This window comes from Lampris incognitus, chromosome 13 (assembly GCF_029633865.1).
Source record: "Lampris incognitus isolate fLamInc1 chromosome 13, fLamInc1.hap2, whole genome shotgun sequence".
In the NCBI taxonomy this organism is placed as follows: domain Eukaryota; kingdom Metazoa; phylum Chordata; class Actinopteri; order Lampriformes; family Lampridae; genus Lampris; species Lampris incognitus.
Window position 1 is genome coordinate 38,610,208 of NC_079223.1, and position 13,563 is coordinate 38,623,770.

The 13,563-nt window shown below is 45.3% G+C and overlaps 1 protein-coding gene across 1 annotated transcript in view; it reads left to right on the forward strand.

The window, feature by feature from the left end:
• The window catches only part of cdh23 (cadherin-related 23), a 330,925-nt gene that overhangs the window by 75,161 nt on the left and 242,201 nt on the right, over positions 1 to 13,563 (forward strand). Inside the window, exons 4-6 of the mRNA XM_056291725.1 lie at positions 9,758 to 9,900; positions 10,259 to 10,306; positions 10,744 to 10,836. Coding sequence (XP_056147700.1) covers positions 9,758 to 9,900; positions 10,259 to 10,306; positions 10,744 to 10,836 — 284 coding nt within the window. The remainder of the gene's footprint in view (positions 1 to 9,757; positions 9,901 to 10,258; positions 10,307 to 10,743; positions 10,837 to 13,563) is intronic.

Consider the following 13,563-nt stretch of genomic DNA (forward strand, 5'->3'; position numbering starts at 1 on the left):
CTTTAGTAGACTGGTTAACGTTGTCGCCCGTGATGCGGGAGATCCAGGTTCGCGTCCCGGCTGTGACGGTCCGGCCGGGGACGCCCTTCCCGAAGGAAGGGGGCAATGTAATGATCATGGATGAATAGGGGGTCGGACCCTTTAGTCGACTGGTTAACGTTGTCGCCCGCGGTGCGGGAGATACGGGTTCGTAACCCGGGTGTGGCGGTCCCCTCCATCAGAAGCGCTTCCCGAGGGAGGGGGATAGTGTATCGTGCACGGATGAATAGGCTCGGTAGCCCTTGGCTAACGGGTCTGACTCTTTAGTCGACTGGTTAACGTTGTCGCCTGTTGTGCAGGACACATGGGTTTGCATCCCGGCTGGGCTGCCCCAGGGGCGTAACCACGGGTGGGCCTGGCCTGTCACAGGCCCACCCATTTCAAGCCCAGGCCCACCCAATCACACTGGCTTACAAGCACGTAGGCCGGCCCCTTTTACGTACGTAGAACTGCAAAATCTGAGCGCGCATACCATCACGCTCTGTATTTTTCACTGCTGCTAACTAGCCAATAGCCAACAGTTAGCCATAACTTATGGAATGGCAAAACGAAGTTCAATCTTTTAAAAAGCCACGGATGGAGGAGGAGGAAAGCACACCTGCTCCAGCACCGACTGAGCCGCCCAATGAGAGTGAGATACCGCCGGTGAGAACGACAGAGGAGGCTACAGCTTCTCCGTTGCAGGCAGCTTCTCCTCCCCCCTCTGACGACGGTGAGACGATTCCCTTGACCATGCCACCGCCAGATTTGTCTGCTGTGGATGAGCCACCCACGCAGCCTAAATTAGTGTTCCCCGCAACCAACATTTCAGGAAAATTACGTTCTTTTTCCCATAAGTGGTATGAAGAATTTAAGTGGCTTGAATACAGCTCAGCAAGGGACGCTGTTTTCTGTAAAATGTGTAGGCATTTCCCCGAGCCCCATATGGAAAACACGTTTTTTCGAAGCAGGTTTGTAGATTGGAAGCATCTCCGCCAGGCATGCTCGAAACATCAGGCTAGCAAACCCCATTGTATTGCACTTGGTAAATTTGGGGGTTCGGAATGGACCGTTTTCATTCAGGCACTGCGTCGTAAAGTGGAGAGGGGTCAGTGTTACCCATCCCTCATTGAAGTGCTGGACAGCTGACGTTTTCCCAAACATTAACAGACTGTTAAGGGCAATGATCACCATTCCCCTGACTTCATGTACTGTTGAAAGACTTCTCCACTACAGACCGTATCAAAACATGTCTAAGATCTTCCATGCTAACTGCACGCCTCAACAATCTATCCCTGTTGTCCTTTGAAAGGGAACTTCTGACTCTTTGGACTATGATGAAATAATCTCGATCTTCAACGCTCGCCCTCGGCGTCTACACATTGTGCTGTAAAACGTGTACTATAGGCCTATAGCTTACATGTTGTATCATGGTCTTTTAGACCGAGTCGGGCTGTTTTCCTCAGTGATGTTTAAATGGTTGTGCAGAGCCTGGCGAGAATGACTTTGTTCAAGTGGGTTTTTATTAAAGTTTTAGTATGTTTCTTGGTTGCGTACTAAAAACCTGTGTTATGTGTTTACTGCTGTAATGTGTTCGAATTTGCGTCTTGTTTGAAGGATTATTGCTGGAAAATTTTGGCCCACCCATTTTCACTCAGGCCCACCTACAAAAATATTCCTGGTTACGCCACTGGGCTGCCCCCCTAATTCGCTACATTGGTGTCAGAAGTGGGATGGTGAGACCGTGAGGTCATCGGAAGCGCGTGCGCCCAGGGGCGTGAGGGGTTGATATGCTGAAGTGCGGGGACGTGGCTTCCCGAAAAGAGCGGGGTAGTGTAATGTGCACAGATAAGTAGACACGTTAGCCCTTGGCTAACGGGTCGGACCCTTTAGTCGACTGGTTAACGTTGTTGCCCGCGGTGCGGGAGATATGGGTTCGCGTCATGGCTGTGGCGACAGTTCCCGGGCTGCTCCCCTAATTCGCTACAATATAAAGGAGGTTTTCCTCAGCAGCTCGCAGGACATATTTGATGGGTTACCAAACAAAGACACAATCATCAACAGGATCAGAGAAGTGCCCGTTTCTGTGAGAACTGTAGAGCGGCGCATTACAGCCATGGCTGAAAACGTAAGGCACCAGCAAACTCTTCCATTGAAAGATGCGCCGGTTAAATTATGTTAGAAAAAGTCGATTTACTGTGTTAGTCTGACTAAAACGACTTTTAAAATGCGTGTAAACGTGTTAGTCCGACTGAAATCGTACTAAATTGAATCAGAATCAGAATACTGTAATGTGCATGGATAAGTAGGCACGTTGGTCCTTGACTAACGGGTCGGACCCTCTAGTCGACTGGTCGACGTTGTCGCTTGAGGAGTGGGAAACATGGGTTCGCGTCTCGGCTGTGGCGATGGTCCCGGACTACCCCCCGAATTCGCTACATTGGTGTCAGAAGTGGGATGGTGAGACCGTGAGGTCATTGGAAGCGCGTGCGCCCAGAGGCGTGAGGGGAGTTGATATGCTAAAGCACGGGGACGCGCTTCCCGAAGGAGGAGGGGTAGTGTAACTTGCATGGATAAGTAGACACGTTGGTCCTTGACTAAGGGGTCGGACCCTTTAGTCGACTGGTTAACGTTGTCGCTTGCGGTGTGGGAGTCACGGTTTCGCGTGGCGACAGTCTACGTGTCTGCTTATCCATGCACGTTACAATACTTTACTCATCCTCGAAGTCGGACTAACACACCTAGATAATGCGGGTGGGGATAGATTTACTCTGGCATGTATACGCTTTAATCCGAACTGGCCCAGGTGGTTTGCGCATGGTCCACAGTTCCCGTTGCATTGGAACACTCCTGCATTGAAAGAGGCACTGGTATTCATCTTAGCTTCTCGACGAGAGTGTGGATGTAAATGACGCTCTACATCTAGTAGTGGTTACCAGACAGTACGACAAACAAAGGTCGCACTAAATCGGTAGGATCGAATTAATTTTCTTTCGTGCTCTAGTAATGTTCGTACATTTGCACAAATACTATGTGTGTGTGTTTGGCATGCTGAATCTAGATGGGGAGACAGGCGGCAAGAGTAAATAAATAGGTAAACGCTCATTATGAAAATGAACTAGAACTCGGATCTGTGATCCCCCCCCCCTACTTTTTGAAGTGGCACGGGACATGGAGAAGCTTGTCGACCTCTGCTATACAGAGAGTGTTCTGCATATGGTGACAAGTAAGAATAATAAGATGAGTTCAGATTCATCGGTGATCTACAAGTGCAAAGACCGAAAACAATCTCAAACTCTGACAAACAGTTGAACTTGTCAAAACCACGGGTCAGTCATGTACCAGGTTTCTATGCATCTGTTACGGCTTGCTTGTTTCTGGACCCACATGCAGACACAGACAAAAGGTAGTAGGGAAAAGTGGGTTTGATGAAGGATGAAGGGGGGGGGGTTGCGGTGGTGGAGATGAGGGGCAGACTGGCAGGTGAGAGAGCTGACTGGCAGGCCTAAAGTTGCGTGGGCAGACGAGGAGACATGCTGGGGAAGAGTGCACAGAGAATCCCGGACACAGAATACGGTTAATAAAGGCATGAGGAGACACTGGGAATAAACTCAAGTACATTAAACACTGGACTGGCTGAGTGTAACTCTTGACAGAACAATCTGGCTCCAGGGGTTCTTATACTGCCAGGCTGATGAGCTAAATGAAGACAGGTGTGAAGGCTGACCAGCAACCTGGAAACTGGGAGAGTGAGAGGAGCGAGAGACCCACACACACACACACACACACACACACACACACACACACACACACACACGAGAAAGGGAAATACTAGAGGAAATACACAAGGAATAACTGGAAGCACAGCCGTGACCATGAGTGTCCTGGGTTGACCTGAACTAAGAGTGTGTGTGTGTGTGTGTGTGTGTGTGTGTGTGTGTGTGTGTGTGTGTGTGTGTGTGTGTGTGTGTGTGTGTGTGTGTGTGTGTGTTGAACACAGCCCTAAACTCTTTAATAGGCCTTCGTGTGGTCAGTGCATTCATTGCATGTGACTTATTGATGCATACCCTCCCCTTAAGTCTGCTGAATAGCCCATTTGGTTTCATTCATGCCATTAATGAGCTCTGTAGCTCTGGTCACCAAGTTATGATCCCTTCCTTATTGTCCCTCCTTGCCCAAACCCTGCCCATCCTGACACATGTGCCCAGCATGGTGGATTAGCAAGCCAGGCTGTGCTCCACCCATTGGCTTGATTTGTCAGCCTGTCTGGGCTCTGCGTCTATGATGAATGAAGCCTGTGAACCACTGCAGTGCCAATTAAAATCACTGTGTGTGTGTGTGTGTGTGTGTGTGTGTGTGTGTGTGTGTGTGTGTGTGTGCATATTCTTTTTCTCTGTGTTTTACATGAGAATATATGTTTCTTAATACTGTCCTGTCTTACATTACTTGTACACGGAACAGTGTTTTAAATGACAGTAATGGTCCAGTGAGAGACAAAATGGCCCAGACACCTGTATCACCGAGAGGTGGATATATTATCACATTCATTAATATGACTGAGTGATAAGTCAATGTTTTCGTTTATCGTCTTTTAATGATGTATCAGAATGAAAATAATAAGATGTTTTTGGGGGTCTAAATTAAGGATAATGAGGACCTGTTACCCAAAATATCTCACAAAAGGAGGCCTGGAATATTTGAGGGAGTATTATTTGAGACCTAGTTTTGGATTATACACAAGAAAAGTGCAGGTCCTGAAGAAACTGTTTGGGCTCGGTGACAGCAGCGGAAAAGATATTTAAACTTTCGATGTAAATAACACTTTCAGAAGATTAGAGTAAAATGGGGTGAAATGTAGAAGGAAAAAAGCCTGTGTATTTTTTTTAAAGCCGGCCTGGAATAGAAAAGCAGTCAGAGCCATGAACCTTTTAGCAGCCGAGCCGAGCACAAAGTAGCGCAGCATGAACTTTCATGATAAATATGTAAATTGTTAAGTCTACAAATTAAAAAAAGGTATAAATGACGATAAAGACATGCTTCCCACCCGCAGACACGGCCAGTTGTGTCTGTAGAGACGCCCGACCAAGCCGGAGGTAACACGGGGTAGGCAACGGAATAGACCGCTACGCTACCCGGACGCCCTAAACTGGTTCAATTTCTGTGAAACTGGTATAGCGCAATATAATGGCTGATAAAGCTTTAGGAGTGGAAGCCTCCACCCACAACAGTGAGATACACAGCTGGAGTAATTAAACATTATAATAGGGATAGTTTGGTTTCCAGGATTTTTAGTACAGTCTGACAAACTTTGGATACCTTTTTTATGTTTGTTTATGTTGTTTGAAGGTATGTTGAACGGTGTGTGTAGCGTAGCTTAGACCAATTGCCGGATGTCTACCAGGATGGCTAACAGCTCCTCTCAAAAGAAGGGAATTACACCTTCTCCAGAGCCCATCGTTGATACTTTGGACTTGTTAGCCTAGTGTTAACAATTATTCTTAACTTACGTTTTCACAAGTACATACAAAACCCTGAATTTATAGAGTGTCCGGGTGGCACAGCGGTCTATTCCGTTGCCTACCGACACGGGGATCGCCGGTTCGAATCCCCGCGTTACCTCTGGCTTGGTCAGGCGCCCCTACAAACACAATAGGCCCTTTTCACAATGACGTCAATTAACTTCCGCCTTTCCGCGAAGCAGATTATCTTCACTTCCGTTTGCGCCGTAGACGACTCATGGGTGTAGAGACGACTTCTGAAAATGCAGGAATGCTCAACCTGAAGTAATTTCGAAAGGTAACGTGAAGACTAGCTAATCATAGTCATATGATTATGACTATGAGTCTGTCTGTCCGTCCGTCCTTCTATCTGTCTGTCTATTTTTCATAATACTGCAGGACTTATGGCACAGAGCATGGCTGAAATGTTTTAGTTTTCGTCTCTGTGGTCGACAGAAGCATCATATTTGTTCCAGTTGCTGTAGCACACTTTCATTTGTTCGTTTTTCTATCTAACCTATTCCCAGCAAACGGCGGCAAAACCACATTTTGGCAGCATTGATTTTCTTTTCATCTATTTTAGGCAAAGTCCATCCTTCACTGCCGTATATCATGACTGGCCATACGACTGTTTGTAGTATCTTCATTTTCAAATTGGTTGAGATGGCACAATCTTTCCATAAGTTATTTAGTTGAATTCAAGATCTCTCTCTCCCCCAAGATCGCTCTCAAGATCTCTCTCTGTCTCTCTCTCTCTCAAGATCTCGCTTTTTTTCTGACTATGATTTAAAGTTATTGCCTTTAACATAAGTTATTTAGCATAATCAAACAGGTTCCCTTCGATGAAGAATTTGTAGCCTTTGTCGAGTTTGGACCGTTTGGTTATTGCAAATGTTTCAGCAATCTGTGGTACATCATCTAGTCGTATTTCAGGCAGGTTTGTGAGCGACTGTGTAAACTCCATAGTCCATCCGGAAGTTAGCGTGCCCTGCAAGGAGTCAGAACGGAAGTTCTCTGACGTCATGTGAAAAGGGCCTATTGGCCGTGTCTGCAGGTGGGAAGCCGGATGTGGGTATGTGTCCTGGTCACTGTACTAGCGCCTCCTCTTGTCGGTTGGGGTGCCTGTTGAGGGGGGAGCTATACGGCAAGAAGGCAGACATGCGTATCACAGAAAAATAGTTTAAACTATAATTTTTAGGATTTTACACATATGAACTTGCATGTACTTGTAAATTGTAACCTTCCTTATAATTACTGTGATAGCAATATTTTCCATGTCATCCAGCATTACTCCATATCAGGGAATTTCACTGATGATTGTTTTGTAAAGCAGTAAAGTGCTCTCTGTGTACTATATTGACAGAAACATCGGTGCTCTTCTGCTCAGTCTCACCCACAGTGCCTACATGTACCAGAATGCACTGCACACAAGCCTTTGTATTGTCCATGTAACCCGCACTTTGCGTTCGGCCATCGTCTCCCTACACGCCCTGGGACTCTGCGTTGTGTTTGTTGTGGTATGATGTTTGCGTGGAAAAGGAAGGAGGCGGAGGCTTGGGATCGTGGCTGAGACCTGGACACTTTATTGGCACTCGCTTACACTTCACCTCTCATCAATCAGCTGGCCGCTGGCCTCCTCATACTCACAGCTTCCAGCAGAAGAAACAAAAAAACATTTTTCTTTCTCAATAAAATTAAAATAAAAAGTGCAAATGTGCGAATAAACACATCTCATATCAAAATGCTACCTTACGGCAAAACCAAAGCAAATGTCATCCATTATGAATTAAATAAGGCACTTATTACCCATAAAATTAAACAAAAAAACCATGGATAATCTGCTCAAATAATACTGCATCCTGCGTTATATGCCATGCTAATGCTCAACAGGCTAGCCAACACTTTTTGTCACATTTCTCTTGCCAAATACAATGTTCGACATCAAACTTTAACTAGGTTATAAGCAAACTTGTCTATTAACACCACAGAATAAACAGTTAGACAATATGTGCGATATAAATCAATATTTTTATGATAATGCAGACCGCCAGTAACACTGCTCACCTTCCGGCAGAAGAAACAAAAAAACATTTGATCAACGTAGCCTTTTGCCCGGGACAAGACTTAGGGGTACGGTGTTGCAAAAGGGACAAACATCGCCATTTGCGGCATTCCCAGGGGAACATACAGCGTAACAGTGCCACCCTGTGGCGGATTTACATTACTACCTTACATCCATAAAATCCTCTGCGTTCGTGATATGGGGTGGCATTTTCACCATTGAAAGCATAGCTTAGCTGAGAGAATAAGAATGTGTTTTTTGAAAAGTGTGTTTAGAGTGGATTAGAGCTGTGGTTCTCAACTGGTTTAGCCTCAGGACCCACTTTTATCTGTAGTCATTAAGTCTCGACCCAAAAATAATTGAACTTGCAAATCATCCTTCATGCACTGTTCAAAACATGAAAAAAGCAAAAAGGCCATCTTCCCAATACAAATAGGGCTATTGCAGTGCAACATGAACTGGTCAAAACATGGAACAACCTAGAAAGTGCAACAAGGGCTTTTTAAAATTGTGCCTCCACTGACGAAAACATGAAACCAAAGTGCATGGAATCAGGCGACAGGCATGGGTGTAAGTCCATGAATACTGGGATGGCATCCGGCGCTTTACATGTGCCCCCATCCATAGGGTTAGCGGTTGTGTCAGGAAGGGCATCCGACGTAAAATTTTGCCAAATCAATATGCGGATTGACAAGACCATACCGGATCGGTCGAGGCTCTATACGAGATCGGTCCAGGCCCAGATTAACGTCGACTGCCATAGGTGCTCTGCTCTCATAGGGTACCGATGGAAACTGTAACATCCGCTGTGGTGACCCCTGAGAAACAGGGAATAAGCCGAAAGAAAGTGCATGAAATGAAATAAAGTTTGAAAAAAAGAATTTCAGATTGTGCAAACATATTGTGTTCCCTCCCTTGTAAAGATACATTTAACTTTTTCAACTGCTCAAAAGTATACACGAGATAAGCAAGTTGCGCAAGCCAGGCATCATAATCGAACAGGCTAGCTAGTGAGCGGTGCTTTCTGAGAGGAAAGTTGCAATGTCAGTTCTCAGTTCATGGATGCATGAGAGGACTTTCCCTCTCAATAACTAGGGCACCTCCTTATGGTGCTAAAGTACTTTGCTGTGGCCAGGTCTTGGTACAGCTTCTGGAAACATCTGGCATTCCTGGGGCTCCATTTAATGTGGTTCACAACATTCACAACATCGTTCGAAGTGCCATATCCTTGGCTGCCAGGGCCTCTGTATGCAAAAAGCAATGATTCCTTGTCACATTTGGAGCATTTCAAGAATTCTCTTCATCACCCCAGAATGTTTCCCAATCATGACAGCTGTGTGCCATCAGTTGTATCTCGATGCACATATCCCCGGTCAGGCCCACCGAGGCCAAGTAGGAGTCCGCAGAATTGAAAATGTCCCATGCAGTTGTCGTGCTGGGATGCTCCACTGCAGGGAAACTGCTCCTCAAAGTTCTCTTCCCACACATGCCTCACATACACCAGCAAACCTGCATGTTTTACCACATCTGTAGATTCATCCATGTGTGATGCATAGTATTCATTTGCCCTAATGCGAGCTGCGGTCTGTTGTTTAATGTCATCGGACATGTCTTGAATTCTCTGCCTTATGGTATCATTGGACAGTGGAATCGTCTTTAACTTATCTGCTGCAGATTCATCGAGCACCTCTCTGGCCATATCGGTGGCAGCTGGTAGCAGTTTTTCAGCAATAATTTGGGACTTCTTGTGTTTTGCAATATGACGTCATGATGCGTCACATGGCAGCCAGAAAAAAAAAAAAACTTGGTTTCACTGCTGCCCCAGAGGTGCAGAAACAGTCAGGAACAACTGCAGGTGTTTTTCATGTGTAATGCCTGTTGAAGATAGACTGAGATAAGGTTGAAAATCGGTGAATAATCCTTTAATGTTGCTGGTAGCTTGTTTTTCACTATGGTCAGACATGCTAACACTAACTTTCCTCTGCGTTACCTACATGGACAAGATCCTGTCACTATATGAAATAAACTCGCTATAAGAAGCGGGGCAAAACGAAACCATCTTCTCAATTAAAGGGACCTTTCTATCATATAAGCAAATGTATGAGGCCAGAAAAAAACCCCAACATAGTTCTTGTTTAACTTTGTGTCCTTTGACCCTTATGTGACCCTTGACTGGCAGGTTCATCAGTGGCCCAGCTGAGAGCGGATGACCCTGAGGCCGAGCCCCTTATATATGGGGTGGTGGGAGATGAGGCCATGAGGTACTTTGCTGTGAATAAAGAATCTGGGGTAGTCTGGCTTCGACAGTCTCTCGATCGTGAGGTGAGAACAACCCACCACACACACACACACACACACACACACATACGCATGCACACCCAAAAACGCATTCCCCAATACAAAAGCACTATTTACACCAAGAGATTTAATACGGAACAATTTTAAAAATAGAGAATGGAAAGTACATTTCTGAGTGATGAAAGAGGAGTAAAAAGTACATTGTTCTCCCCGAAAAAGGGGGGATAATGCTAAGGGAGATGAAAGTTGTGTGTGTGTGTGTGTGGGGGGGGGGGGTTGCTTAAAAATAGAGTGCAGTGTATAATGCCTTGTGCTGCTTATCTGCACACGCACTGTACATATCTGTTAAGTTTGAGCCACTAAGTGTTTCTTTTTTCCGCAGACCAAGTCAGAGATGCAGGTGGAATTCTCTGTGAGTGACAGCCAAGGGGTAAGAAACAGATTTGCACTGTGATCACAGTTATGACATGATGTTACATTGCACCCTGAAACCTAGGCCCGGCCTGGCAGCCAGGCCACAAAGCACTTAGACAGCCTATCTCTGTCTCACTATCTCTCTCTTTGTCTCTCTCTCTCTGACTCTCACACACATGTAATCATTCTGACACTCGTCTCGCTCATGCTGTTTAGCTGCTGAAACATAGTGACATTCAACCTTCACTGCCTCAAGGGTAACCCACCATACGCTCATCTCCTTTTCTTTCACATTCAGTGGTTAATTATGTCGTGCTGTGGCAAACTAACATTTTCAGCGAGTGTAGTTGATGTTTTCACAACTTAACTTGATGCTGCGGTAAGTGAAGTCGCTCTCTGGGGGTGGGTGTGCAAGGTAGATTCGGTTCTGAAGCGAGTGTCCCCTCCCCTCAGGTGGTCAAAGACACAGTGAACATCCAGATCGGAGACGTCAACGATAATGCTCCTACATTCCATGGGCAACCTTACACTGTCCACATCGCAGAGGTAAGGTTGACAAATGCTATCATCTCCTGGAACTAGGGTAGCTGTCTACCTTGTGAAATATGAATGAGAAGATGTGATTCTCACCACAGTCTTTTTATCTCTGCCAGGCGGTAGCCTGGAGGGGATTATGCGTTTGGTGTTTGTGTGTGTGTGTGTGTGTGTGTGTGTGTGTGTGTGTGTGTCTGTCTGTCTGTCTGTCTGTCTGTCCGCGGCTAATCTCGCAAACTACTGGACCTATCAGCCTATCAGTTATGACTGTATGATGAAGAATCTCTTGTGGTTAAAAACCTTTTAAAAACGTTTGTTCTTGCTATCACTGCTCGCTCTCTTCATTCACTCACTAGCTCACTCGACCAATGCTGCTCTCCATCGCCGAGTCAACCGTGTGCATGTGTCTACAGTTGAGTCAGATCAGGCAGCGATAGAGTCAGAACGAAAACATTATGTATTCGGGTGTGAGTTTTGAAAGTAAACAAGAAGTCGATCATATTTCGCAAGCCAGCAAATTATTCACTGCTGATCTCAGCACAGTACAATTGGAGGAACCAAAAATAATTCAACTTATTCACCTCGCTGCCACACAGAAGTGCCATAATCTTCACTGTTAAACTCTGCTATGAAAATACAATTTGAAGAGTAGGATTAACCACAGCTACAGCTGGAAATCATCTCAGTAGCTACAGTAAAACATTTCCCATGGCTGGGCTGTTTTCTTACTGTTGTTTTATGAATGAAAGTCAGTCAGCAGAGCAGCCGTTCGCCTTGGTTGATTTTATATCATGAAAACCACGATGCTTAAACACATTTGAAGTCTTGTAATAAGGGCTTTGAAATTGTGATAGCCTGATCTCTGTCATTTCATGTCAGACTTGGTCGCTTGTGCGAGGGTCCACCTAGGAGGCTGCACATCCACAGACTGACAGGCAAAACTTTTTTATTAGGTAGATTTTTTAGCTTGGGTGCTGTATATTAGCAACTTTTTTCCCCCCCCATATATCCCGTCCAATTGAGTTGGGCACTGCACAAAAGTCTTGTAGCGGCAGGAAAAACACTGGTTTTTCTGTCTGTGTCTGCATGCATTTCCCTTCTCCGGGCAGGCGGACAAAAAAGGTTGGTTTGTTGCCAAATTTGAACACCGGAGAAGAGGAGATACGTACGCCTGGCGGAGATTGGAATTCTACTGAGTGCACTCCTCTAGTTTTAGTCTGTTCCTTACATTCATCCAGGCTTTACACTGCAGGTGTAGTACGCACTGCTCATTCTCATCACACAGTGTCATATTTCAAAGCTTTAGCAAAGTTTCAAGGTTGTTTGTCAAATATGAGAAGAGGTGAGTTCATAGTCAGTCTCATAATGAAATGCTTGTTTTGCCTGCTCAACACACAAGTGAAAAGCAAAAGTGTCGATGTATGACGGTGTACGAAGCAAGGTGTCCCTCTGCATCTGTGTAGTAGCAAGATTTACCAGTCTACCTAGCCTTAACCTTAAACCTAACTGCTACCTAATATGTATGTCATTAATATTCATACATTAGGTCAAACCAGCGAAGGGGAAAAATTGTCAGTGCCAGGTAAAAACACTCTAGGCATCCAACACTACTGCAGGTGGTTTGATATTGGAGTCAGTGGTGCACCTGGTGCGTCTCTATACAGATCCAGAAGGGTACCTTACGAATCCTATATCGATGCTCTGGCATAAGCGTCAATATATGGGACACCATAGGATGAGAATACGTTGGCCCATATCACTTAAAATCACAACCACATTTTTTTTTTTTGCTGAATTTTTTTTTTGCTGACCTCAAGGGACAATGCAAATTCATTCTGTTCATACTTCATAGTACAGTTAGACAAAACAACACAACAGATGGAGAAAGGAGGGGAACCAGGAGTTGGGACCTAGGTTTGCGAACAAAACTTGATGCCCGCTTAATTTCATTCATACCTTCATTCATCCTACCTTATCACAGAATTCCCCTGGGAAAATAATGACCCTGCCACACCACTTGAATTGACCAAAAGCCAAGAAAATAATATGTTTAAGGGTCATCTTCATAGTGTGGCTGTAGCAGTAGTAGTTGGTAGGTCCCATCACATATTCTGTCTTGGCTGCCTTGCAGATGTGTTTTTCCGTAGCTGTATGATCTGTCCATGACTTGGGGAATTCTCTTGAAGTTCATGCTTTTAGAGAGAGTGCATTTGGCTTTTGGTATACTCCCTGCAGTGTGTACCTCAATCTCCCTTTTCTCTTCTCGGCTTCTGCTGCTCTTCTGTCCTCTTTCCAAATCTGCTACCTCCCTTCACAGCTTCTCCTTCTTTCCATCTTTCTCCCTCCTCTTTGCCCTCTCCCCCCATCTAATCCTTGATAGGAAATAATTGCCAGAGTGGAGTGGAGGACTTCAAACAGGGGCTGAAATCTATCTCACACATACACACACACGCGCACACACACACATATCTTGTTGTGTTTATATTGAGCACATACCCCTCTTCCAGTCTTCACCAAATCTTCAAAGCCGCTGGCTTTTTCTCTCTGCAATCCATAAAGTCAAGCAAATAAATGGGAGAAAGAAAGACTGTTTAGACTAGGCTGTTTAGACCGCCCACCAGGGAAGGTTCTATCGGGCCAGTGCAACCAAAGCTAGGTTGTGTGGGACTCACTGTTGTCCATTTATGGAGGATCTCTAAGCTGTACAGAAACAGGCCTTGATTTTGCCTCTTGAAGCCG